The sequence below is a fragment of the Natrix helvetica genome, assembly GCF_964273705.1.
Source record: "Natrix helvetica genome assembly, chromosome: 1".
Classification (NCBI taxonomy): domain Eukaryota; kingdom Metazoa; phylum Chordata; class Lepidosauria; order Squamata; family Natricidae; genus Natrix; species Natrix helvetica.
This window is the reverse complement of record NC_138548.1, coordinates 57,655,690-57,680,831: the sequence shown is the minus strand read 5'-3', so window position 1 is coordinate 57,680,831 and position 25,142 is coordinate 57,655,690. Positions and strand designations below refer to the sequence as shown.

The 25,142-nt window shown below is 38.1% G+C and overlaps 2 protein-coding genes across 6 annotated transcripts in view; one reads left to right on the top strand and one right to left on the bottom strand.

Moving 5' to 3' along the window:
- MIA2 (MIA SH3 domain ER export factor 2) overlaps positions 1-25,142 on the top strand; it is a 141,918-nt gene that overhangs the window by 50,743 nt on the left and 66,033 nt on the right. For 3 of the 4 annotated variants that reach the window (XR_014173850.1, XR_014173851.1, XR_014173852.1), the window contains 2 exons: positions 163-394; positions 1,333-1,812. Coding sequence is in view for 1 of the 4 variants with exons in the window: in XM_081936070.1 (XP_081792196.1) it covers positions 163-394; positions 1,333-1,523 (423 nt within the window). In the remaining 3 variants the exon portion in view is untranslated. Of the gene's footprint in view, positions 1-162; positions 395-1,332; positions 1,909-25,142 lie in introns of those variants that run through there. The other variant, XM_081936070.1, reaches the window with a different exon arrangement.
- Positions 3,237-22,352, bottom strand: FBXO33 (F-box protein 33). Of its 2 annotated transcripts, XM_081936072.1 has the most exons (5): positions 22,206-22,289; positions 21,574-22,085; positions 11,964-12,074; positions 6,069-6,754; positions 4,505-5,209 (listed from the first exon to the last, which is right to left on the bottom strand). In XM_081936072.1, exons 1-5 carry the CDS (start codon positions 22,248-22,250, stop codon positions 4,938-4,940), a joined length of 1,626 nt encoding a protein of 541 aa, XP_081792198.1. In that variant the 5' UTR covers positions 22,251-22,289; the 3' UTR covers positions 4,505-4,937. The 2 variants fall into 2 exon arrangements, with proteins under 2 accessions (XP_081792197.1, XP_081792198.1); XM_081936071.1 differs by having other exon boundaries at positions 3,237-5,209; positions 21,574-22,352.

Sequence of the window (25,142 nt, the reverse complement as noted above, 5' to 3'; positions counted from 1 at the left end):
CTATTTTAACTGATGTCTTTTCAGTTGCAGCTTTTAAATGCATTCTTTTTTAGTTTGTGCCTCTGGTTTGGATTCCATTTCTACTCTAGTCTGTTTTTAAAAAGCACACGTAAATGACAGGTGCTTTTCAAAGTTAACTTGCCTACATTCCTTTATTTGCAGAATATGTACCATATACACGATCAGTCTCTTCCTCCTGAAAACGAAACCTTAGGCCCAGGAATTGTGCCGCCACCACTTCCCTTTTTGAGAACTCCTCTAGTGTCAATGGATCCAAGGGGATGTTTCATGAGAAGAGGTCCTCCGTTTCCACCTGTACCTCCTAACTCTGTGTATGGTCCACAGGAATATTTTCCAAGGGATTTTGCTGGTTTGCCACGTCCTCTATTACCAAGTAAGTAACTGGTGTCTAAATACTAAATACATTTCTAGTAAAACATTCACAAACCATAATACATTGAGGGACAGTCCAAGAAGAAATAGTTGTATCTGGATCTGATGTATCTTTTTCTGTTAGACTTTTGAGATTTAATCCCAGTTAAGTTGCCTAAGTACTTCTGATTCATGACTTTTTCCCTAGTTTAAAACTCTTTTAAGAACATCACTATTAAAGTTGCTGCTAAACTCTAGCTCTGTCTAATAACAACTTATAGTCCTAAGACACAAGATACGTAGGGAAGGATGCCTCCGTGTTGCACCCAGATGCCCTGTGCCAGGTCCCAATGCTCTGCCCCAAAGCTGTTTAAGGTGACCTCAGCCTATCCAAGAAATTCTGTCAAGGTTCCTTCTCCTCCTTGGAGGCTGTGGAGGCCTAGAGGGGGAAGGCCTTGAAGATCTGTTTTTTTCTCGGGTGTTACGGTGCATTATGAGAGATTTTTGCTAGGAATTTCAGCTGCATTATATTGTATTGAATTATACAAATTTGCATTATTTTATGTCTTTGTATTGTTACAAAATCACAGAAACATATTTTAAATCAGATAGAGGGATGGATGGAAGGGTGAATGGATGGATGGATATGAGAACAGGCAAGTCTAGCAAAATTAATTAAAATTCACCTCTGATAAAAGGATCACAAATTCAGACCAAGTTTCAGATTGATGCTTTCTTCATATTCCCTGATTTAAAGGGAATTAAGAGTTCATTATATTGAGAGAATATCAATTTGGCAAAGGCAGCTTTGAGATAGTGAAACATTCACTGTTTTCATATTTCTTTTAATGAGATTTTTTTAATGTCTGTTACCAGTTGTTTTGAGTTATGTGTCCAATATTAACTAGCCTTGCTCTAAATTCAAACTAAAAAAAGACGTTGTTAATTCTCTTTGAACAGTGAGAGCTCCCTTTCCTATGAGGCCTTTTTCACAATATCCACCACCTCCAAGGACTGGCTTTTTTTCTCCTCCTCCTCCCCCACCACCACCACCACTATCTGACAACAGAAATGAGGCTTCTGCTGAGTTAACACAGCTGTCAACTGTATCATCTACAGATAATCAAGAATCACAACAAGAAACTGTTTGAATGTCATTTTGTTCTTGACAATTCTCTCGACTGAATTATTTCTTCTCAACTGAAGTAACTTGTTACTTAATCAACTCTATTATTGCTCAAATTGAAGCTGAATAGAGTAATTCTCAGGAGAGTGATCTGTAAATATTGGTTTAACTGTGAATAAATTATAACTGTACAGCAGCAACTTTTAAATATTTTTATTTTGCTTATCTAGGAGATGTAAAATTTAGTCCAATAATAAGAATTCTCTAGTTGTCTGACTACACCTGGTCTCATAAAAAAATGCACGTGAAAATGAGTATTATGGTGAAATGCCAGAGTTAAAAAATAAAAACATTTTAATAATTTGTAATATTTTGATTATTTAATTAAAAAGTGTCTTTTTTACTTTTTTTATATATTTTTCTGAAAGTATACTCCATGACAATCCTTCTAAAGTTTTGCATAATTAGTCCTCAAGTTATGACTGCTTGCTTAGTGACCATTCAAAGTTATGACTTATCTAGAAAAATGGGAATTAAGAACCAGTTCCAAAGTTCTGGCAGTTCCTGACCCCTTCTGGGATTTGGGCACCTACAATACAGCCACATTTACAGCCATTTGCAGTATCACATGGTCATATGACTATAATTTTATGATGATTTTGCCAAAAACTGAAGGATTTTCAGCAAAACCAACACCATAGCAAACTGAGTTTGCTTAACAACTGTGACATCCTCTTAATGACTGTCGCAAAAATGGCTGCTGCAAAAAAACTGTTGTTGCAACATACAACTAATGGGCAGGCTCTATTGCAGTTGTATTTTGAGGAGTATCTACTTTCTACTGCTATAGTAAGTATATCATAATACGTTACACAAGAGCAGTCTTACCATCTTTTCTTTTTAATGTAAACTAAAGCTTTATGGATAGGCATGTTACTTCAAGAATTCGGGAGATTTATTGCATCACTCAAGGAAGAATGTCTGTGTCTCTTTAATAATCAAAAAGATGATAGCTTATTCCTCTTATTCCTTCTGATGCCTTGCAGGTTATGAACTGTTATTTGAAATTTGAACCATATAATTTTGCATTGCAGTATATAAAAATTCACAGTGAATTTCTATTTTCAATTTATACATTAAAATTGTCGGCTCACTATTCTCCAGGAGTTCTAAGTGATAACATATACATAGCTCTTGCTCCTTCATTTTTTAAAATCACAACAACCCTGCTAGATACTTTGGATTAAGGAAGAATAATTACTTCAAAGTCTCCAAGTGAAGTTGGGAGAGCCAGGCCTTGATGCCCTTCCTGGAGGCCAAAAGAATGGGGGAGCACCTCACCTCTGGGAGCAAGATGTTCCTCAGGAGCAACAGCAGAGAGGTCTCTCCTAGACCTTGCCAGTCAAATATCTTCAACTGACAGCATCTGGAACATACCCTCCCTTGTTTATTAAGCAAATCCCTGCAGCTAGTTAAATGCAACATCATATTACCATAACTTGCAGCTTCCTGCTTACTTCCCCACTGACACTGTCAGATGCTGGCAGTGAAGGTTGCAAATGTCAATCATATAACTCGGGGATGCTGTGACCATTGAAAATACGTGCAGGTTGCCAAGCACATACATTGTAATCATGCCGATGTATGAAGCATTCTTGACTTAATCACTAGAAATGAAGAGTTCAATAGAGCCAATAGGAAATGTATCATGCTGCTATAATAAAGTACCTAACAACAATGAATTTTGATGCTTTATTCGTTGATTAAAAGAATATACATTTAACATAAACCATACAACATCAGTCATCAAGTCAAACACTCAGCTGGTTTCCTTACATTTTCTGTCAGGAGTTACCTTACTCTGATCACATTTATAAGATAAAATCTCACCACATCTGGCATATACACACTGTGCCAGTGGATTCACTCTACTGATGTACATATAAAATCCGCATGGTATGTGCTCACTGGAGACAAAACAGCGCACACCTGTCAAAGGTCATTTTAATATAAGATGGTAAAACCATTTGTAAAACACATATAAACTTTTCCATAAATAGAATCATATCTGGACATCTGTTGCATAAATTGTGTTTTCCAAAGCTTACAATATGGCAGCCAGGTCTCAGCACTGCTGGGCACCCACGTTGGCCACTTACTTTATTATTGCAGACTGTCCTTAACGTTAAATGCACAACATTCGTACCACTTAAAACTTGGGTCAGGTGGAAGTCTCACAGAGACCACGTCTGTACCGCGGTTGCCCTGAAACAGTTTAAATCGGCTTTTAAAGCCTCTCAGATATAACAAGATTTTAAAACATACTTCATGGAATGTTCTTCATGCATCATAGCAGCTCATACCTGTGATTGAACAAGGTTTTTATCGGTTTCTTTTCCTTCCTTTACATTCACTATTCACAGTGAAACAGGTGCATGTTTAAGAGTTCTGAGGTTGCTGACTGAGCCACAGCACAGCTGTGTACCACAGGTCGAAATTCGACCTTATATATTACAATCTAGCAGTACCTGGCTGGCCAAAAATTGGCCTGCCCCTGCCAGCATGTGGGCACTTCTTCATTTTAATCTATTCTTTGGCAGCTGACACAGGCGCTGACAGAGAGAATCCAGTGACTTAGTTGCTAGGGATTTCACGACTAATGTTTGTTTGCAAGCAAAGCAGACTTATAAATTTATATCTAAATTGTTAGGGTTTTACCCCATTGGAGTGTATAATCTTAACATTTCTTTTCAAACCTGGGCCCGAAGCTAACTTGGACAGAGAAGCTGACAGACCACGAGAAAAAGAAGCTATAATTAATTTACAGTGAAACTACAGCTTATAGCCTTCAGAGTCAGGTAAACCTCTGAATAAGCTACACAGTGCAAGAAACTACTGTTCATATTTAAGGAGGCGATTGAAGAATGGCAGTAATTCATGCTTCAGATATTGTATGTGAAATCAAAGCAAGGTTTACAGCAAATGGTATTGATCGTCTTGATTTAAAAAAAAAAAAAAGCTTAAGTAGCATGCTACCAATTTACATGACAATGACCGCATTCACCGGGTTATGAATAGTAAAAAGATTTTTGGCTTCTGAGCACAAAAAACTCCGACAATAGTAAAATCAGTGAAGTTGCAGTGTTACTCAGTACAAAAAGAAAGTTAGCTGGCAATCTCACGATAACCTTCAGCCTTATCTGAGTTTTGTTTTGTTTTGTAGACAAGTCCATTAACCGTGAAAGCCCTAAACATTGCCACTTTCAGCTTCTAAACAATACCCGACTACGTTCTTTGATCAAGAAGTAGAATATACATATATAATTCTATATAGCTAATACTGATTAAACACAGCACAAGAGGGGTTAATTCACACTACTGAAAAACATAATAGGACCCTACTTGCATATGTAACCACAGGAACTGTAAATAAAGAGAACTAAATGCCTTCACTGAAGCTTTGCATTTCTCTGTAAAAATGACGAGTTGGCTCAGTAAACACACTGAGCAATTCTATGTCCATGACTGCGTGCCAGGGTCGACCCAATCCAAGGGATACCTGCTCAATGAGATTATGCACTGGGTCTACATCCTGATCAGCCAGTTCACCATTGTCAAAATCAATGCTTTCTTCTGTGACTTCAAGCACTTTCAAATCAGAGCCACGAAGACGAGCAATGGCAATCAGGTTGTGAGCCCAAACAGTATAACCTGAAACACAAAAACACACGTTATTATTTTACTGGATTTCAGTTTTCTTCCTCCCTCCCTATTCTACAGATTTAACAGCTAACAACTAATGCCTTGCTATTAGCTTTCCATCTAATAATTTTCTCATTTAACAAACAGTCCTCTAAGTTGGTGATCAAATGATGGGATTCATTCAAAAGGTTAAGATGCTAAACAAATTGGCTTTTACTGTTTTGTTATCAGTCTTTATTAAAATAATATTTCTAAGTAATTTGTGTAAAAAAATTTCTCATAACACACACACATATGTGTGTGTGTGTATGTGTGTTGTATTTGTGCTGATAAATAAAAATATGGTTTTCTGCCTGGATGGTTTTCTGTAATGAGCCGAAGGACAGAAAGAGGGAGTAGTGAGCTTCTCCCATATTTGGGCATACCAGGGGTTGTAACACAAATACACACACACACACACACATTAAGCAAGCTGCTCTATTAGCACAGCACACAAGAATTTTAGATTAAGCTGCAAGTTATCTTAAGACTTGCTGGAAGTTTAAAAACCAACATTAAAATATAACTAAAACAAAAACAAGTAATTTTTAAACTAGGTTCCATTCTTCCAATTTGATTGTGTTGCAATTGTCTCCATCTTGAATTATAACAATTTTTGTACTTTAATTCCTAATTTATATCCATAAGATAATATGCTAAAGCCAATGGGAAGCTTAATTCCTTTCTATGCTCTATACAAAAAGTTTTCTTTCTCATAATAAAAATAGTTGATATGAGATTACAATTGCGTTATCTGTACTTATATACTAGTGATCAATGCTAAGTGATTTTCTAATGATCAATGCTTTTCACCTATGGAATTGCATACCATGTACTGCCAGAAGAGACAGCCTTGTGCACCTCCACGCCAATAAAACCAATGGATCTTCGGTCCGGTTGTCACTGAGATCTGGGAAGCCAGACATATCTATCACATCATTCATTAATATGAAGTGAGTTAGGAACTTATCATACTGCCTAGATATGAGATCAACAACAGCGCCAGAAACGCAAGTAATGTAGCTGTCAAAGTGAATCCTTTCCAGTGGGATACTAGGTTTAAGAATCCTTAACATGTCATCACTCTTGATATCAAAAGCTATGATATAGACCCGAAGATTAGTGCTGTTGCGTGTCAGGGCTTTCCAATCTTCATCTTCTGGCATGTTCTCCAAGGATTTGTGCATTACTGAAATATTGTGGACCAGAAGAGATAGTCGATGCAAAGGCACATGGTTATTGTCAGCCAAAACTCTCGCCATTTCTCCTGTAAAATCACAGAAATCCAAGGCAAGCGAGCGTAGATTGATAAAGCGCTCCATTTCAATTGCTGTGATAAGAGTGGTATTACCCGGAATGTGGTTATCCAGTAGGCTCAGGTGCTCCATGGTGCTGGCAATGGAATTTGAGAGAGATGACAAAGATGTGGGTGTTACAATTTGTAGCATAAACCCACATGACAACCATTTCAGTTGCCTGCTGTTTCCCAAAATTTCTTCAAACAGCTGCTGTATTCTGCAAGAAAAAAAAAAGCAAATGTTTAAACCTTCCATAATAAATTCAGAGGCAACAAGTAATCAAGAAAATTATACTGTTCTCCGATGTTGCACTGTCTACACAATTGCTATCTTTAAATCTGAGGTACAATTTGTACTACTATACTATTCGGTTCAGAAAATTCACTTGTCGGTTCAGAACTTAAGTTCCTTAATTGCTCTATTTGAAATAAATATAACACAAAATCAATGTTTGCTTTCTAAAATTCTGCATTTTAACTTGCTCTGTTCCCATTTCTTTTTATTCAATATATGCTCAGGTTATCTACCATTCACAGCTAGAATGCCTACAAAATGCAAATTGATTAAGTAAATAACATTACCTATCTATTCCATGCTATCAACATTTCTCATTTAAATAATATCACAAAGTGAAATTATTCAATGAACCAATTGATCTGAATATAAATAGGTGGATGTGACATTTCCTGATAAAAATGCATTGTCATAGTTTTTTGTAATATTCACTTTCAAGTCATGACTGAACATTAGTGAAGTTATTTTGTCAGATGTATTCATATTGAAGCACTGCAAAAATAGTAATAACAAACTGTTCTTTATATATGTAGTCCACGTGATGGTTGATAAAAATTACTACATTCTTCCCTCAAGAAGATTAAGCCATTGTATATGATTTCCTAATGTAAATTGCATACTAATTACTCTGTGAAGGAAGTTGGTCCGAAAAGTAGTGATTAGCTGACAGTAAAGCAAACATGCCATATGGTTGAATGGAGATCAAAATCCAACCATCTAATTAGTCCATTTCATAAAGTTTTGAAGCTGCATACAAAGTTTTGTTTAGAAAGCTGCAAACAGGCATATAAATTACAGCTCTCTGGAAAATAGAAAAGCCTTCAAAATAAAAATCTATAATAGAAACACAGAAACATAGAAAATTGACAGCAGAAAAAGACCTAGTGGTCCATTGAGTCTATGCTTTGAGTTTGTTTTCTGTTTAATTTATTTACTTATTATTTTTGCATTTCATTTATTTTTATGTTTTAATTTTTGTCCAACATGTTACAATTCAGTTATTGATGATCGATCCAATATCTTTGCTGGAAGTTGTTCCAAGCTTCCACTACTCTTTCTGTGAAGTAATACCTTTTAGCATTACTTTTGAACTTCCTTTCTGTTAGTTTGAGAATAAATGCTGTTCTCTCTTAAAACTAATAAAAGCACAACCCAATAAGGTTTGAATAGTGTATACACCATTTATACCATAGTTTCTTGCACGCACACACACAAATACGTTTTTGCAAGGCGAAACATTCTGGAACAGTCTATGTGGCTCAAGATGTTATCATTTGATGGAAAATAGGAATCCAGCGATCCTTGCATCCTTTATTGCACTATGTGAGAAGTATTACAACAGGGGTCCCCAATCCCCGGGCTGTGGCTCACTACCGGGTCATAAGTCATTCGGAACCAAGCCATGGAAGCAGCGGAAGAGAGCTCTTGCACGCATCCCCACTTGCGTGAACAGTGGGCAAGGCATAGGCACGCATTCTCACTTACGTGAGTAGTAGGTGAGTGTGCGCATGCACAGCCCCACTTCTGCAAGCAGCTGGCAAGGGACCATTTGTGTGAGTGGCGCGTGCGCCCGTGCCTCTTGCCCGACACTTGCGCAAAACCATCCCCTTTCCCTGGCTCCTAACTGTCCACAAAGGTAGAAAAGATGAGGAACTCTGTATTACAAGATCTCTAGAAAGTTTTTCTGGATAAACTAATTGTATCTATAGCCAGGCACTAACTACTCAAAACTTACAAAATTATCCTTTGAAATAATTGGCTAGAATAGGCAATGAGACATTCTGTGAGAAAGAATGTTTGTTTGTTTTATTGGATTTATATGCCGCCCTTCTCCCAAAGGACTCAGTGATTAAAGCTACAATGTATGGCATTATTTGCTGATTATTTAAATATTCAGTCACTGGCAGCAATGAAATACACTGGTTGATTCTCAGAAACAATTCAAAATTTCAATTAGCATTATCTGCTCAGTATTACTCCATTGAAAACAATACTGTTTCGTATCTTTCTCTTCAGCATCCAGATGAATATTCTGCATACGATATAAAGTTGCTTGTTGTTGTTAGTTGCAAAGTCATGTCCGACCCATTGCAACCCCATGGGCAATGTTCCTCCAGGCCTTACTGTCCTCTACCATCCTCTGGAGTCCATTTAAGCTCACGCCTACTGCTTTGGTGACTCCATCCAGTCACCTCAATCTCTGTTGTCCCCTTCTTCTTTTGCTCTCATTCTTTCCCAGCATTAGGCTCTTCTCCAGTATGACCTTCCTTCTCATAAGGTGGCCAAAGTATTTTGAGTTTCATCTTCGGGATCTGGCCTTCTAAAGAGCAGTCAGGGTTGATCTCCTCTAGGTCTGACCGGTTGGATTGCCTTGCAGTCCAAGGGACTCACAGGGGTCTTCTCTAGCACCATAGTTCAAAGGCCTCAATTTTTTGCCGCTCAGCATGGTCCAACTTTTACAGCGATACATTGCAATTGGGAAAACCATAGCCTTGACTATACGCACTTTTGTTGGCAGGGTGATGTCTCTGCTTTTTAGTATGCTGTCTAGATTTGCCATAGCTTTCTTCCCCAGGAGCGTCTTTTAATTTCTTGGCTGCAATCCCCATCTGCGGTGATCTTGGAGCCCAGGAAAATAAAATCTGTCACTACCTCCATTTCTTCCCCACCTATTGCCAGGAATTGAGAGGGCCAGATTCCATGATCTTAGTTTTCTTAATATTGAGTTTCAAGCCAACTTTTGCACTCTCCTTTTTCACCTGCATCAAGAGGCGCTTTAGTTCCTCTGAACTTTCTGCCATTAGAGTGGTATCATCTGAGGTTGTTGATATTTCTCCCAGCAAACTTAATTCCAACTTTTGATTCATCTAGCCTCGCCTTTCTCATGATGTGCTCTACATATAAGTTAAATTGACAGGGAGAGAGTATACAGCCTTGCCGGACTACTTTCCCAATTTTAAACCAATCAGTGGTTCCGTGTCCTGTTCTCACTATTGCTTCTTGACCCCCATATAGGTTTCTCAAGAGACAAATAAGATGGTCTGGTACTCCCATCTCTTTAAGAACTTGCCACAATTTGTTGTGATCCACACAATCAAAGGCTTTAGCATAGTCAATGAAGCAGAAGTAGATGTTGCTAGATTTAGATAAATAAAGTTGCTAGATATAGGTAAATTTGTGAAAGTCACTGCTAAAGAATTTTCGCACTCAACTTTCCTTTCACTGGACTGTACTTATTTGAAAGGCATCTATTTTTTTTATAGATAGCATAACATTTTTGCAGGCCTGCTCAGAAAAGGTTTTGCAACAGGAATGGGCTGGGTTAGATAAATGCAGTGACGTGCGGTGAGGTTTATGACTGGTGAGGCACTGACACAGTGCTGGGTTTCAAATATTTTTAGACTTGTGGACTTCAACTCCCAGAATTCCACAGCCAGGCATGCTCAGTTCCAATTTAAAGCGACAGCATTTGTTTTTCTCCTTTGCTCCTTTTTTCTTTTTCTTTTTCTTCTCCTTCCCCTCCTTCCTCCCTCTCTCCCTTCCCCCCCCCTCTCAACACACACACACACACACACACACACACACACACACACACACACAGAAGTTGGATTGGACTCTCTCTCCTACCCCTTCCCTCTCTCACTCACTCTCAAACAAACCCCCACACACACAAAAGTTGGATTGGATATCTTTTCCAGTGGCTTGAAAGCAGCTCCTCTGCCACCCCCCCCCCATTCCCCTGCTGCCTTTCCCAAACACCTCCACCATTGCAAATGCAGCCTGCTGTCTGGGTGGGAAATGCCTGGAACACAATAAAGCCCACCCACCACCTCCTGCTGGCAGGCTGGGGTGAGAGGAGAGGCAGAGAAGCCGGAGGGTAGCCGAGCCGAGCCTTCCAAAAGAAAGAGGCTGGGGGGAAGTGTGTGTACTACAGCATGGCTCTTTGCCTGGCTTCCTGCCTCCTCCTGTGGTCTCCTCAGTGCTCGCTTGTGCTCTCCCTCCCCAAGTGTAGTTTGATTGCAGGTGGAGCCACGTTGCCTTTTCAAACTTGTAATCAGTGAAGATGGGCTAGATTTTTATATAGTTTTATCCAGCTGTGTGTGTGTGAGAGAGAAATGAATGGGGGCCTGGGGAGGAAGTCACTACACTTGGGGAGGGAGAGCACCAGTGAGGTTAAGCAGAGTCATCCACGGTGAGGCAGCAACTAGCTCAGCTTTTTCCTTTTACTTTTTTTTTCATGATGAGAGTGGTGAAGCTGTGCCTCACTTGCCTCACCTGACTGCACATCACTGGATAAATGTATAGCCCAGGCATGTCCAAACCACAGTCCATGGGCACCATGCGGCCATGGACAGCTAATACAGATAGTTCTCAACTTACAACAGATCATTTAATGACGTTTAAAGTTACAGTAGCGCTGAAAAAGTGAGTTACGACTGTTTTTCAAATTTGCAACAGTTGCAGTCCTATGGCCATGTGAACAAAATTTGGATGTATGGCATTTGACTCATACTTATGACAGTTGCAGTATGCTGGGGTCATGTGATCACCTTTTGACAAGCAAAGTTAATGGAGAAGCCAGATTCACTTAACAACCATGTTACTAACAACGGTGGTGATTCCCTTAACAACTGTTGTAAGAAATATTGTAAAATGGGGCAAAACTCACAAGAGTTTCACTTAGCTACAAAAATTTGGGGCTCAATTGTGATTGTAAGCTGAGGACTAGCTGTAATGTGGCATACACATACACATATTACTAATTATATCTAACATTCAATCCTGTTTTATGGCTACTTTCTGAGAAGAATTGTGCAATGCCAGTAATAATAACTAACTGTGTATGTCAGGGGTGTCCAAACTTGGGAACTTTAAGACTTGTGGACTTCAACTCCCAGAATTCCCCAGCCAGCCATGCTGGCTGGGGAATTCTGGGAGTTGAAGTCCACAAGTCTTAAAGTTCCCAAGTTTGGACACCCCTGGTGTATGTAATACAGATACTGCAAAATCATGAGCAATTTAGATCTGTAACTATATAATGGCTTTTTTAAACCATTGTATTTATAATTCTGTTTATATGAAACAATACATTCAGTTTACAATACTGTAGTAAAATGATGCAGACAACTTACTGCTTAATCTTTTTGCCATCTGGATCTACTTTGCTGAGGTATGTATTTGATATAATTCCATGTTGTTGCAGAATGCTTATGTCACCAAAGAGACTTAATTTCTGAAGATTCCTATTTAGAAAAAAAAATAAAATTCAAAAGGGAAAAAAACCCTTACATTTTAATTATCTATTTGTCAATTTACCTAAAAAAACATTTTTCTTTTCTAGGCCTGTCCAAAACCTTAGATATACAGAATGGGTAGTTCTAGACACAGAACTAGAACATAGGTGCTTGGTCCAGATATAGACCTGGAACAACAAGAGATGGTCAGCAGTCTAACATTAGCAAGGAAAGAGAAGCCAAAAGAAGATCAGGGGAAGAGTGTGCAAGTTGGGAATGCTTGGCAGTGGAGGACATGATGGTGCATGGCTGAGGAAAAGTAAGGGTAAAGGAGAAGGAAGATTGAGGGAGAGTTGGTACATAGGCCAGGCAGAAGAAGAGGGAAGAGAGGGGAGATGCACCAACCTTACTCTCCCATCCTATTAAGATCTCTCTAGTTTTGTTTCAGCTGAAAACTAAAACAACCAGGATATTCCAGGTTTCAGTTTGGCTGAACCTACAATCCTCACTTGATGAGTCTGGCTGAGCTACTGTGGTTGTTTCTTTTACATGGACAAAACACTTCTTTCATTTTATGCACATCTTTCTCTTTTTAAAGCCGTCATGCATTTGAATGACAAAATTAAGACTTCATAAGACAAATGTTTTAATATGCTCATATATCAGGCAGAACACAATATTTAAAATGTTCTTTTTGTCAATTATCTATATCAAAACATACAGATACACCTCTAATTATAGTAAATTTACAGAAAGGATAGATATATACTCAGGCAATAATGTTGTGGTACAATGGTTAAGGATTTGAAGTAGAATTAGGGGACCCTTATTCAAATCCACTCTGAGTCTGGAAACTGAGTAGGCGGCTTTGGCCCAGTAACTATTGTTCATTGCATAGCTGCTATAGGGAGAAAAAAGGGGAAATGCTATGTATACCACTTTCCATTCCTACAGAAAGACTGGATGTAAACAACAAAAATTATACCAACAAACTACGGTAATGGAAGTGTTCTCCTATTACATTACTGCTATTTGTCTGTAGCAGAGCACATTGAAAATGGCAGACTTTTCTGCAAAGAGCCTATTTGATACACAAAATGAAATTAATTCAAAATAAGTGGGAAATACTATTTTAGTAGTTATGTCTTTCGATCACTTTTGCAGATTGCCACACCCTCTTGTTAAAAACTACTATAACCATAAAGCTGTGGATAAATTTTGGCAAATCTTATCTAGCATCATGCATAATCATGATCGACTGGCTAATCTTTATCAGCTTTTGAAAAGGATTTTTTCTTCCGGATACAGCTTTGGTTTCTATGCTGTAAACTATAAATATGGCAATTTTTAAATTGTAAAATCACATTGAAACATTGCAGTATGTGAACTAAATTACCTAGAAATGTTTTTTAAAGATTCAGGTAAGTTACATCAAAAAGCTCAAAAGGATATCCTTGAACTCAGAGAATATGGTAGTTCTCTTGCTTACACAAAACCATTCTGACACCTACACTTTCATCCTTTTCAAGCAGAAATAACTAAAAATAAGAGAGATGAATTTAGCTGCACTGTCACAGAAAGATAAAAAGGAAGAAACAAATTGGGTACAGATAAGGTACAGGAAAAAGGGAAGTAGACAGGGAAGGAAAAAGGAAAGGAATAGAAATACATTTGATTATAAAATAATTAAATGATGAACACTCCTTAATCTGAATGACACATGGATAGGTTCAACCATAGTTTCAACTGGGAAACTATGAGCATCCTAGGCCAAGATAAATCCAAACATTCTAGGGAATTCCTGGAAGCTTGGCACTCGGACAAATCAGTCATCAATAGATACATAGAGATAAACTACATTTACACACCATTCAAAAGGAACAAAAAGATCAGATCTTCTCTAGCAACCAGCAACCAGATAAACAGAGAATAACACCAGACAAACACTCAAGCAGAAAACAGTACCTTAATCAAGGAACTACTAATAAGAAAACCACATTCCTACTAATACTGGCAGGGAAAGCTACTGTATATAAACAGGGAGCAAACCTAATACTTACTAGCAATTACCTAGTTAGGTAATAAAATCAAATTCTCAAGTTAGGTAATAAAAATCAAGTTCAATCTTGAGCTACATAAACTCTTTTCTATTGAAAAAATAATGAATCTTTGCAGACAAGTAACCCTTTTGGAGTGCCAACTAAATTCCCAAGTCATATCCACTGCTCTATTCTTCTCATCAAATGCAAGATAATATCACACAGGCACAGACAATCATGCAGAGTAACTCTTAGGAAAATATATTAGTTCTTCTCTGTCTGGTAAGTACAATCAGTTTCTGTTGGCAGGCTTATCACAGAATTATTGTTAGGAACTGTGAAAACAATTAAAACACCAAATCCAGAAGCATTTATATCTGGTGGAAAATCTATTTCAGATTTTCCTAATTAGCGATTTCCAACATGTAGGTAAGCGGCTGTTATTGGATGGAGGAGAGAGCAAGGGACTGTGAGAATGGCTAGGAAACTGTCAGGGAACATTCAAAATGAGCATCATGTGATTGCAGCAGCATCTTGGTTGAACTGAACTGAAACAGCAGCATCTTGGCAGAGCTGAAGCAGCCACAATTTCCCCAAATTCTTCAATGCCTTTAACAATAGCAGAGCTTTTAATATAGTTGACAAGTTCTTTAAAAATTCAAGGAGATATTCAGAGATGTATCTCCCTTGAAAGTAGCCCATGTTGAATTGTATGGTGCACTCAAGCATCAGGAACTGATCATAGGAAATCTTTTATGACGTTTGTATTGTATCATAAAATGCTTTATCATAAAAATTATGTCAAACTTCAATTCCATGGGAGTAATGTGTCCCACATATTGGACTCATTTTATAAATTAGCCCATTTGGGGTAACTTGATTCAAAATGTTTTGCCCTGTGGTACATGTTTTACCCAGTTAAAGGTCATAGGAATCAGAGTTTTAATAGTATGTAGATAACTAGACAACCTGTGATCAGTTGTGTCATCTTTCATAGATATTTTCTTACCAGATTCCTCAAAACTTTCATAAAGACACTTTCTAAAGAATTATCTTCACTGGAAAAACTGGGAAACATTAAGAGATTTATCTGCCTTGAAAATAGCCCCATAATGAGCTTTATATCACAGTCAATATCAGCATAGAAATTTTAAATGACGTTTTGTATTACAGTATGTCACAAACTGTTTTATAGTCAGGAACTATAATATTAATATTAAAGGAATGAAAATTTTGGTAGTATATAAGTAACCCTTCATTACTAGCTATGTTAGGACTGATTGGGGTTTAAAGTTTATCAACGATGGATGGGCTACACATTATTCAGAACTTCTCTATTTAAACCTCTATTCAATTTTCCCAACGATTGCATTAAAAAACACAGATTCAAAGACATGTACATTTTGCAAATAAATCCATGTTCAAATCATGACAATATGTTGAACACATCATATAGTCTTAAAATATATAAATTGCTTTCTAAATATTTTAATGGGACAGCTTTAATATCTAATGTATATGCTTCATGTAGAAAACTGAGCTCCAGATGTGAATATTTTAATTAGAAGCAACTAATAGCATCTAAGAACAGTAAGCACTATAACTATTTTTAGCTCTGCAGACTAGAGTTTCTTGCCTCAGGTACAGTAGATTCTAGAAAAACAGCACTGTCATCTGAAAGTTGTACACGATTCCATAAATTATAAGTACTACATAACTTAGTCCATCCAATTTCAGAACATCACTATTTTCAATCTTTATTCAACATTATGTTATACATTACAAAGAAAAGTCAGGCACAGTAGGGTGAACTAAGGTTAGAAAGGTAAAGAAATTTGGGGTCCTGTTTTAATACTGAGTGGTTCATTTACTACTGACTGCAGAGTTAATGGTATGACAGTCATCCAATTTATGATGTATTTTATACTCTGGAATTGAGAAGCCAACAAAATCTGATACAATCCTTTCACTGAAGAGGAGGGTGATATTGTTTTATTGGGAAAATACTTTCTTGTTCATCACCAGATAGATATCTAAAAAGAAATTACAATCTTGAGAACTTGTCCAACTGGATAAGAAAATTAACAATTTATATGGATTTCTATTTTAAGGTTTTTATATCATAAAATGTTTTATACAGTTCGCCAAATTCTAAGGCAGGGGTGTCCAAACTTGGGAACTTTAAGACTTGTGGACTTCAACTCCCAGAATTCCCCAGCCAGCATGGGGAAGTCCACAAGTCTTAAAGTTCCCAAGTTTGGACACCCCTGTTCTAAGGAAATCATGGATCCCAGATTTTGGACACATTCTATAAGTTAGCACATTTAAGGTAACTTGGTTCAAAAATTATTGCCTTATCGTGTACCGCTCTTTAATAATGATGACAGGAGGCAAAGTATGAAAATTGTCTAAGGCAGCAAAAAACTATTGGTAATCCTGATAATTCTTGCTTTCTTTGCTGCAAATACAAAACACAGTTTTCCACATTTGGGCCAGGGATTGTGTGCGGAAAATATGTCTATAAAAAGCATTTACAACTACTGGAGGTTTATTGTATATGATGCACAGATTTATTATTTTTCCCAAACTTGCTTTCTCCAAAATGTGAAAAAAATCCAAACAGAAATATAATAGCAATGGACAAAATTGATACACAAACAGAAATAGTAATGAAGACAAATGTAGAAAAATAATCTCATTTCCTTAGCTATTTTAATTTTCAGAATTTCTTAACAACAGGAATTTTCTTACTTTAATTAAGTTTTCTTTATTGTTAAGGATTAGTATTGTAAAAATTAATCCACAGGCAATCATGTATCCTGACTATAATATTAAGGAGTTAAAGAATTAAGAACGTTATAATAGATTAAAATATATGCCTGTATAATTCTAAAATATCGCAAGATACAGAATCCTTTAGTTTAATGCACATAATTTACCGTACTCTTCCAGTCTGATAGAAGATGTAATTGTGTGCTGGCATGGTAGGATATTAGCTAGACCACAATAGTGTGTGCATTGTGTGTGTGTGCATGCATGTGTGTGTGTTATTTATTTCAGACAGAATTCCAAAAGCTTAAGTAGGACTTCTAGTAAAATGTATAAAAAAGCCACTCAAGGCATATTAGGCCAATTTCAGGTCATACCATACCCAGAATTCTGCAGTCCCTAAGCCCTAAGGTAACAGAAGTAGGAAACTAGGAGCTAGATTATGTGAATGCAGGACGTTTTTAAATCCTGATATATATATATGCTAATTAAACATCAGCTGTAAAAGTACTCTGACTCAAAAGCAACTTTTAAAAATGTTGGATATTAACACTAGAATAAGAAATTATTTCCAATTTAAGATAAAAAGATATACCTAAACATTAAAGCAATATATGGAATTTCTTGAAGTTCTATTTCATTTTGTCCGAACTCTTTCACAAAATCAATTCTGCTCTTTTTTTTATGTAAACAATGAAATAGCCTATTAATTCTTGGGTCAGAATGTTTTCTAGATTTTTAGTAAAGCAATGACAGAAAAGGGTTAACTGATTTACTTTTATAGGACCAAGGAGCTACAAGAACTTTCATCCCTTTTCCTCTAGCACAATTGGAACATTTTGGGAGAGCCCCTTCTCCTCACATTTTAGCTGCTCACTAGATTCTCTTGGCTTCTGTAAAAAAAATCAATTATTTTGGCACATAACCAGAGGAAGGTTCTGTGGAAGCTTCTTTTCCATTGATAGATTTTGGGATTATAAGTAAATATCTGGATAAATGAGTTGAAATTACATTAAGAACCTGTAATTATGTTTGTAATCTGGATTTGATCTTTGGTCTCCAAGGGCTATTTCTTGTGCAAACTTTTTAAATGTATAACTAGTGAGATTGTTCCTTGTCAATGACTATAATTTATCTATTACTTTTGACACTGATTATTTAATAATTAACAACTTACTTATTTTATGCTTTTTTAAACAATCTATGCTCTTTTAGTAAGAATGTCTGAGTTATTAAATATGGTCTTATAGTATTACATTGTGATCTAATCATTTTTGCAGCTGTAAAAATAGATGTAGTAATGACTGAAATCAAGTAAAATTGCTTGTGAGGTAGGCAAGGAGACTATGAGTTCAAGTCCTAGGCAAGAGAAAAAGAAAGTGAAAGTGAGTGAGAGAAAAAGAAAGAAAAGGAGAAAAGAGAACACTCTTTTAACCAGACATTCATCTACTCTGTATATTTATGCAATATACAGTGTATTCAGAAAGTATTCAGAGCCCCTTTACTTTTGTCAATTTTGTTACACTGCAGTCTGATTCTAGTTATTGAAATTCATTTTTTTCTCATTAATCTACTATCTTCAAACATAAATAAGGCTATAGTGTATATATATATATATATAAGATAAATCTTTTCAATCCCATCACTTTTAATAAAATGCAATCTTATGTTATTTACTTAGAGATTTATAACATTCCACAGGATTTTTCTCATAATAGTATGTTGATTGTAGTTACAGAACAAAGTTTTTGTATTATGTTTTTTCTCAATAAATTATCTACAATAAGAATAGTAGATTAAAGCCACTTGAAATTGGCATACGTAGTGGGAAGTGTTAATTTCTTATTTCCCAGAAAAAATTAAAAGTCAAACCTATTTTCAGGATTTATTAATCTCTTTATATGTATTAGATACCTGAATCATGTGTTTATTAGTTACAGCCAACATTTCTTTTGTTCACTACCTAGTGAACTACCAATCCTTGTTTAGTTATCTTTGGGCATAACTACACATTATAAACAAAAGGCCTGATCTCGCCTTTCTATAAGGAAAAAGCAGCTTTGAAAAGAGAAAATTTCAAAGACAAAATATGAAATTAACTGTATGCAATATTCACCCATCAACTATTTATTTTTCCAACTTTAGACATTAGATGCTTTACCCTCCCCCCTTTTAAATTTCTGGGTTTTAGAAATACATTTGTGTTGTATTTGTGAAGGTAAATATATACATGTGAAACTCTGCAGGAGGTTAAGGAGGACAGAAATTGAAGAGGGCTACAAAGACTCTTAATGTCAGTAGACACTTCACTACTTCTTAAATCAAACTAATACTTTTAATGCTTTGTAAAAGATACAGCTTTTTTTTAAAAAAAGATACATCAATCAACTTATTACTGCATAAGCATATATGGCTAATAATACTATTATCCATTATTAGACTCCTATTCAGATTTGCTGTTATCTGATGGCATTTATAATCTGTCTGCAGCAAAGATCGCCCCGTAATCTTAATTAGTTGCAGCAGAATCAATGGTATGTGAATTTGATAGACTAATCATTTTGCCTATGATAAGACTACTTCAATTATGTTGGAAACAAACAAACAAACACGATCTGAAGAGATCAACTGCACACATGAAGAGATACATAGCTAATAACCAAGGTTAATCATGAGATACAAACGAGCCCTGTAATACAGTTTGGTGAGTATAGCAGTTTTGAGCAAAAAAGATCTGTATAAATTCTTTTGTTTTTCTACTTGCAACAAAGACCTGGGAATTACTGTTATATTTGTCAAATTATTTATCCCAATATAGTGGCTTGATTAGCCAAATGGATTAGTCAACTGAACCTTTTTAATTTAGATTCTCAATTTGTATAGGCTTTAGTGCAAGATTATATGCATTGCTTATGATAGCTTATTATTATTGATGGTCTTCTCTACCTTTTTTTTTACTTCTTCATTTTATGGATTCACTCCAGAATTGAATGATTTCACTACAGTTTTTTCACAATATGTAAAAAATAAAAATGTGAAGCAGCCGCAAAAACCCTATGGTAAAACTATAGGTAATTTGGTGGGCAATGAGCACAAATTACTGACTCACTCTTAAATGTTTCACTACAGACAAATCTGGTGATCTCTTGTGACAAAAGCTGTTGCATCACAGTACCTGAGAGACTTGAGCTATGAAGCTAGAAATGTATGATTCAGAGCTGTCGCCTAGTTATTAGCTCAGTTATGCCATTTATTTTATTTAGGAAACATAAAATCCAAGGAAAAGGTAGTAATATAATTGACTTAAGACTTCCAAGGCAGAAATTAATTAATTATGCAAAATAGGTTTTGTTTTATCTCCAACAGAAAAATGGGACAAAGCACAGCACGAAGAAGAAGAAGAAAAGCACAATCTTACTGAAAGGACATTTTAATTTGTAGTGAAGTAGGGAGATACAACGATAATGAAAATACAGAAGGAAAGAAGAAGATAGGTTAATAACCTTAGAACATAACTGTATAAATCTGGGTCCTTTGTTATGACCTTGGAAGGTTAGAAATCTTAAGGAGTTATTTGATGAGTTCCTTGATGAATACAAAACAAATGCCTAAGCGAGCTTATGTTTTACTAAATCACACTGGATATGGTTTTCCTTTTAAAAAGCTCTCATCTTATGTAACCTAAATGAATACTGTTGAGCCATTTCCTTCTGGTATAATATATTAAACCTCCCCCCCCCTCCAAGATGCATATAGCTCCCACCCGAATGACGTTCCAAAGCCTTTGAAAAACCTGGCTGTTCTCCCAGGCTTTAGACCAAGGTGGCTGCAGTGCTTTGTAGTTGTTTTGCTTTAGGTTCTCAAAATGGACATTTATTTCTTGAGTTGTGTGAGTTGTTTGCAGTTAGGCAGCCTCTAAATTATACACACTATATAAATAAAAACGTAAGAGACTTTAAAGGATGTCTGCAATGATTAACTTGGAAACTGTACTAGAATGGAGACTTTCAACCCACTTTCTCCGGATTTTGAAAGATTTCATTTAAAAATGACTCATAAATACTTAACCAACGCACTACATCGTGTTTTTCAGCCCATGGTCCACTTGCTCGGATCCTGGCTTCCAATTAGTACCGTGCACTTTTTTTTCCTTTTAAAAGGGAGGCATTTTAAAATGCCGATGATCGGTAAACGTAACAAGAATCGACAGGCTTTGGGATAAAATATATACAATCAAGCCCCTCGTTTTTTTCCTGACACTTCAAAGCCCCCTTCCCCAACTGTACTCGAAGTTCCCAGCGAAAGCAGCAGCAGCAGCAGCAACGCTCGCTCGTTTCCAGCGGAGATCTCGCCTGCAGTTGGCGACATGCTACGAGTGTTCCTTCCTTTGCGAGTGTTCTTTCACGTCGGGTTTCCCTAGTGAAGCCAGCCACACGCTCCCCTCCCCTCCTCTCGCTTCCTGCTCCCCCTCCGCTGGGCGAGAGGCAGGCGGCTCTGAACAAGTGGCTTCCCTCCATAGTCTGAACTCCATCCGAGAACTTTTCCCGGACTGCGACCCTTAAGGAAAAACCTTGCGGGGCAAAAAGTTTGGGAGGCGGAAAGGGGGGGGGGATAAAAACCCGGCCTCCCCCTCCTTTGTTCCCCCCACTCCACCCCACCCACCCGGAGTCCCTCTGGCGGCCCAAAGGCTCAGCGCCTACCTGTTGTTGCGGACGCTGCTTAATACGCAGAGCACGAGCTCCAAGTAGGTCCTCAAGAGCTCCAGCCAGCGAGGACAGAGCGACGCTTCCCCCTCGGCCACCGCCGCCGCCGTTACCGCCGCCGTTTCCTCGCAGACCCCACTCGCGCTTCCGCTGCCTCCGCTGCCGCTGGGATAGTTGTCAGCGGCGAACTGGACGCGGAGTTCGCGCACGAACCAGCCGCACTTGCGCATCAAGAAGTCGAGGCGCGGGCGCTCCGCCGGGCAGACGCGCAAGCTGAGGCGCAGCCGGGGCCAGAGCGCCGGGTAGAAGAGGCACTCGCGCCAGTGCGAGCAGGCGGCGGAGGCCCGAAGTCGGTCGGGGGCCGCCAGGAACGAGAAGATGTGAACCACCAACTCGCTGGGCAAGGAGGCGGCGCCCACCGACCCCCCGCACACCGACGACATCGCCGGCCCAGCCGCCGGCGGCCGCAGCCCAAAGCCCGGCCCCGGCCCCGGCCTTCCCTCCGGCTCCTGCGACAAAAACAACAACATCAATGACAAGGCGGAGGGAGGCGGGGCGGGACCGGACGGGACTCTGCTACCGCCGGAGCCTACCACCGCACTCGGCCGCAGGGGGAGCCTGGGACGTACCATCGGATTCCGGATGAGGGTGGCGGCATGAACGGATGAACGCATGAACGTCCTGGGAGTGGAGGGAAGGCGAAGAGAGGAAGAAGGATAGGCGGAGCATACCAAAATGTATCCAGCAGGCGGGGATAGCCGGGTGCTGTTGCTTTTATGACTCAGCACAACTGAAGGACAAGGGGGGGGGGGAGGCGGTGTGGCTCGTCGCGCAGCTTAATCATTTGGACTCGGCGGGCCGAGTGCCAACAGCCTCCTTAGCAAAGGAAAAGACATTTCTCTCGAATTCTGGATGGCAGAAGGAAATAATATAAAGGGTGGGGGAATGAAAAATGCTCTGTGAAGAAAAATGAAAATGCTTATTATAAAAGCCAGATAGGCGGAAATTGTTCAATAATACGACACCTTTTCACAATGCTCAAATTACTTGAGGCTAAGTTGTTAAAACGAAACATTCTTTTGGCGATGTCTGAATTGGTTTACTAAAATGATATATTGTAATAGAAATACGGCATTTTTCTCATAGCCAAAAATACGTGTCAGTAGGTGTTAATTTTGTTTCATAAGAGAAATCTGGAAGCGAGGAGCAAAGGATGGTCAGGTACAATCTGTCATTGTACAGTTATTTAACAGGACAAACTTTCTATGCGGAATGACAATGAATTGGAGCTGCTTGTGATAAGGTAAAGGCTCCTCTTGCACATATGTGCTAGTCATTCCCGACTCTAGGGGGCGGTGCTCGTCTCCGTTTCAAAGCCGAAGAGCCAACGCTGTCCAAAGATGTCTCCGTGGTCATGTGGCTGGCATGACTAAACACCAAAGGCGCACTGAACGCTGTTACCTTCCCACCAAAGGTGGTTCCTGTTTTTCTACTTGCATTTTTATGTGCTTTCGAACTGCTAGGTTGGCCGAAGCTGGGATAAGTAATGGGATCTCACCCCGTTATGCAGCACTAGGGATTCAAACCGCCAACCTTTCTGATTGACAAGCTTAGCGTCTCGGCCACTGAGCTGCAGCGTCCCAGCCTTGTGATAGTAGATCCCTAAAACTTGCTTGTGATAGTAGAACCCTAAAATGCCTGGAACCTTTCAGGGAGCAGTATTGGACTTTCTCAGGGCTGTTTAAATTCTTGTAGAATATAATTTATGGACACGTCTAACAAGTTTCTTAGAACAAGCCTAACCTACTGTATATAATTATGTAGCTTTCCGTTTCCCAGCTGGAGAAATTAATAGAACAAGTGAGGAGAAGTATTTACTTGCCAGTATCTGTTGAGTCACAAAACATGATATTGGAATGTGTTGGGATCCCCAACTATCAGTCATGACATTGGATAAACAAAGAGCCAAACAAGTTAGCAGACTGCAAGAGAGAGATTTTTTTTTAAAAAATCAGATGGTATTGACAATAGTTTTGCCAGTTTTATCTTTGGTAGTGTTTTTTCTTCATTCTGTTTTCACAGTTTCATACATAGAAAAGCGAAGTGCAGGCGAAATGCCTGCTTTGTTTCATGCTGGTGCCATTACTCTGGGACAGCTGAATTTGAATTGCAGGGATTTTTATAATCTGTTCGGCCCCACCTATCTGTTTCCTGTTCCTGTGTAAGAAATGTATTCTGATTGGCTGTCAGACTCACATGGGCCCATGCAAGGGCAACCCTCTAGGCTATGTTTTGAATCCAGGTTCGTTTGAATTCTCAGATGCCATGTGGTCAATTGAGTAAAAGGCAATATTATCCTGCCTTAATCCCATCACTCTGGAGTTGAAGAGAACTCTTTATTATGTGAAGTGGACTAGCTTGGCCTTCTTAATGGCCCATTGACAAAGTGGGGATGGGCTGGAAGCTGCAGGAATTTACTTTGTGTTTAAAATGTGTTTCTCCCTTTTTCACATCCAGGAAAATATAATATTCTGCCTTTTCAATATTCCTAGGATATTTCATTTTTCTGGAAGAGGGCTGGGTGATAACTTCCTACAATGGAATGACCATCTAATATTTGCTCCCAACAATATCATGTTGCTAAATATAGGAAAAGATTGGGATTGTACCATTTTGTTCTGCTAGCTCACTTTTCAAGAATTTAATTTCTCCATGAATATGTATTATTATTTTGCATGAAAATAAACAAGCCAACAGGTTAAATATATGCAAAAGCTGGCCTTATTTAATCACTATTTTAAAGATTTGTTAAATTCATTTATGTATCCTAACTTCTAATGGAAAAATAGTATTGATGACATATTTTCACATTATATTTGTGAAATATAATGTAATATAAAGTAACTTGTTCAGAGTAACATGTTGCCTATATTCAATAGAATTAATATAGTCATTATTGTTTATATACTATGTAATTTTGAGAAATTCTGAAATCATTTGTTGCTAAAGGAAGATGCCTTGATTGATTAACAGTTCATACTGTAGTTTTAGGTAGCTTAGACCCCTCTTTATAAGATGCAGTAAAGTGTTATTCTCACATTTCTATCTGTGTTTGCTCAGTAGAAAATATAGACAGAAGAAAAGAAAAGCACGAAAATATAAGCCCGGTGTTGTAACAGATAGCTATGCTCCACTGATGTGCCTAGTCAGAGGTCAGTTACAAATTAGATCTGTAGAAAGGAATTATCCCCAAATTTTCTTATATCATTATACTAAGTGTGTAGATATCAAAACATCGATAACTGCACGCAGCAAATATACTTCTGATCAATGTGTCACAAAAACCAGGCACAACTTGGCGTGAAGAGATCCCTGCCATCAACTCAGCGATCTAAATCCATCTTTTTTTAAAGCGCAGATTTAGTTAATACTTCCGGTTCTAAACTGGCTGCGAGTGTCAAACGTAATGCAATGGGCACACATGCAGGGCACGACTCCGTTATTTTTCATTTCGGGGTAGCTGCAGCGGAATCTACGCGGGATCCTGGGAGTTGTGTTACTGCCTT

Bases quoted from the DNA above. Each gene is read 5' to 3' on its own strand.
- FBXO33 (XM_081936071.1), bottom strand. From the start codon at position 22,250: ATGCGTTCATCCGTTCATGCCGCCACCCTCATCCGGAATCCGATGGTA. The intron at 12,075-21,573 runs GTAGGCGCTGAG...TTTTCTAAATAG, and splicing joins AGCAGCGTCCGCAACAACAG to GAATCTTCAGAAATTAAGTC. The intron at 6,755-11,963 runs GTAAGTTGTCTG...TTTTTCTTGCAG, and splicing joins GATGGCAAAAAGATTAAGCA to AATACAGCAGCTGTTTGAAG.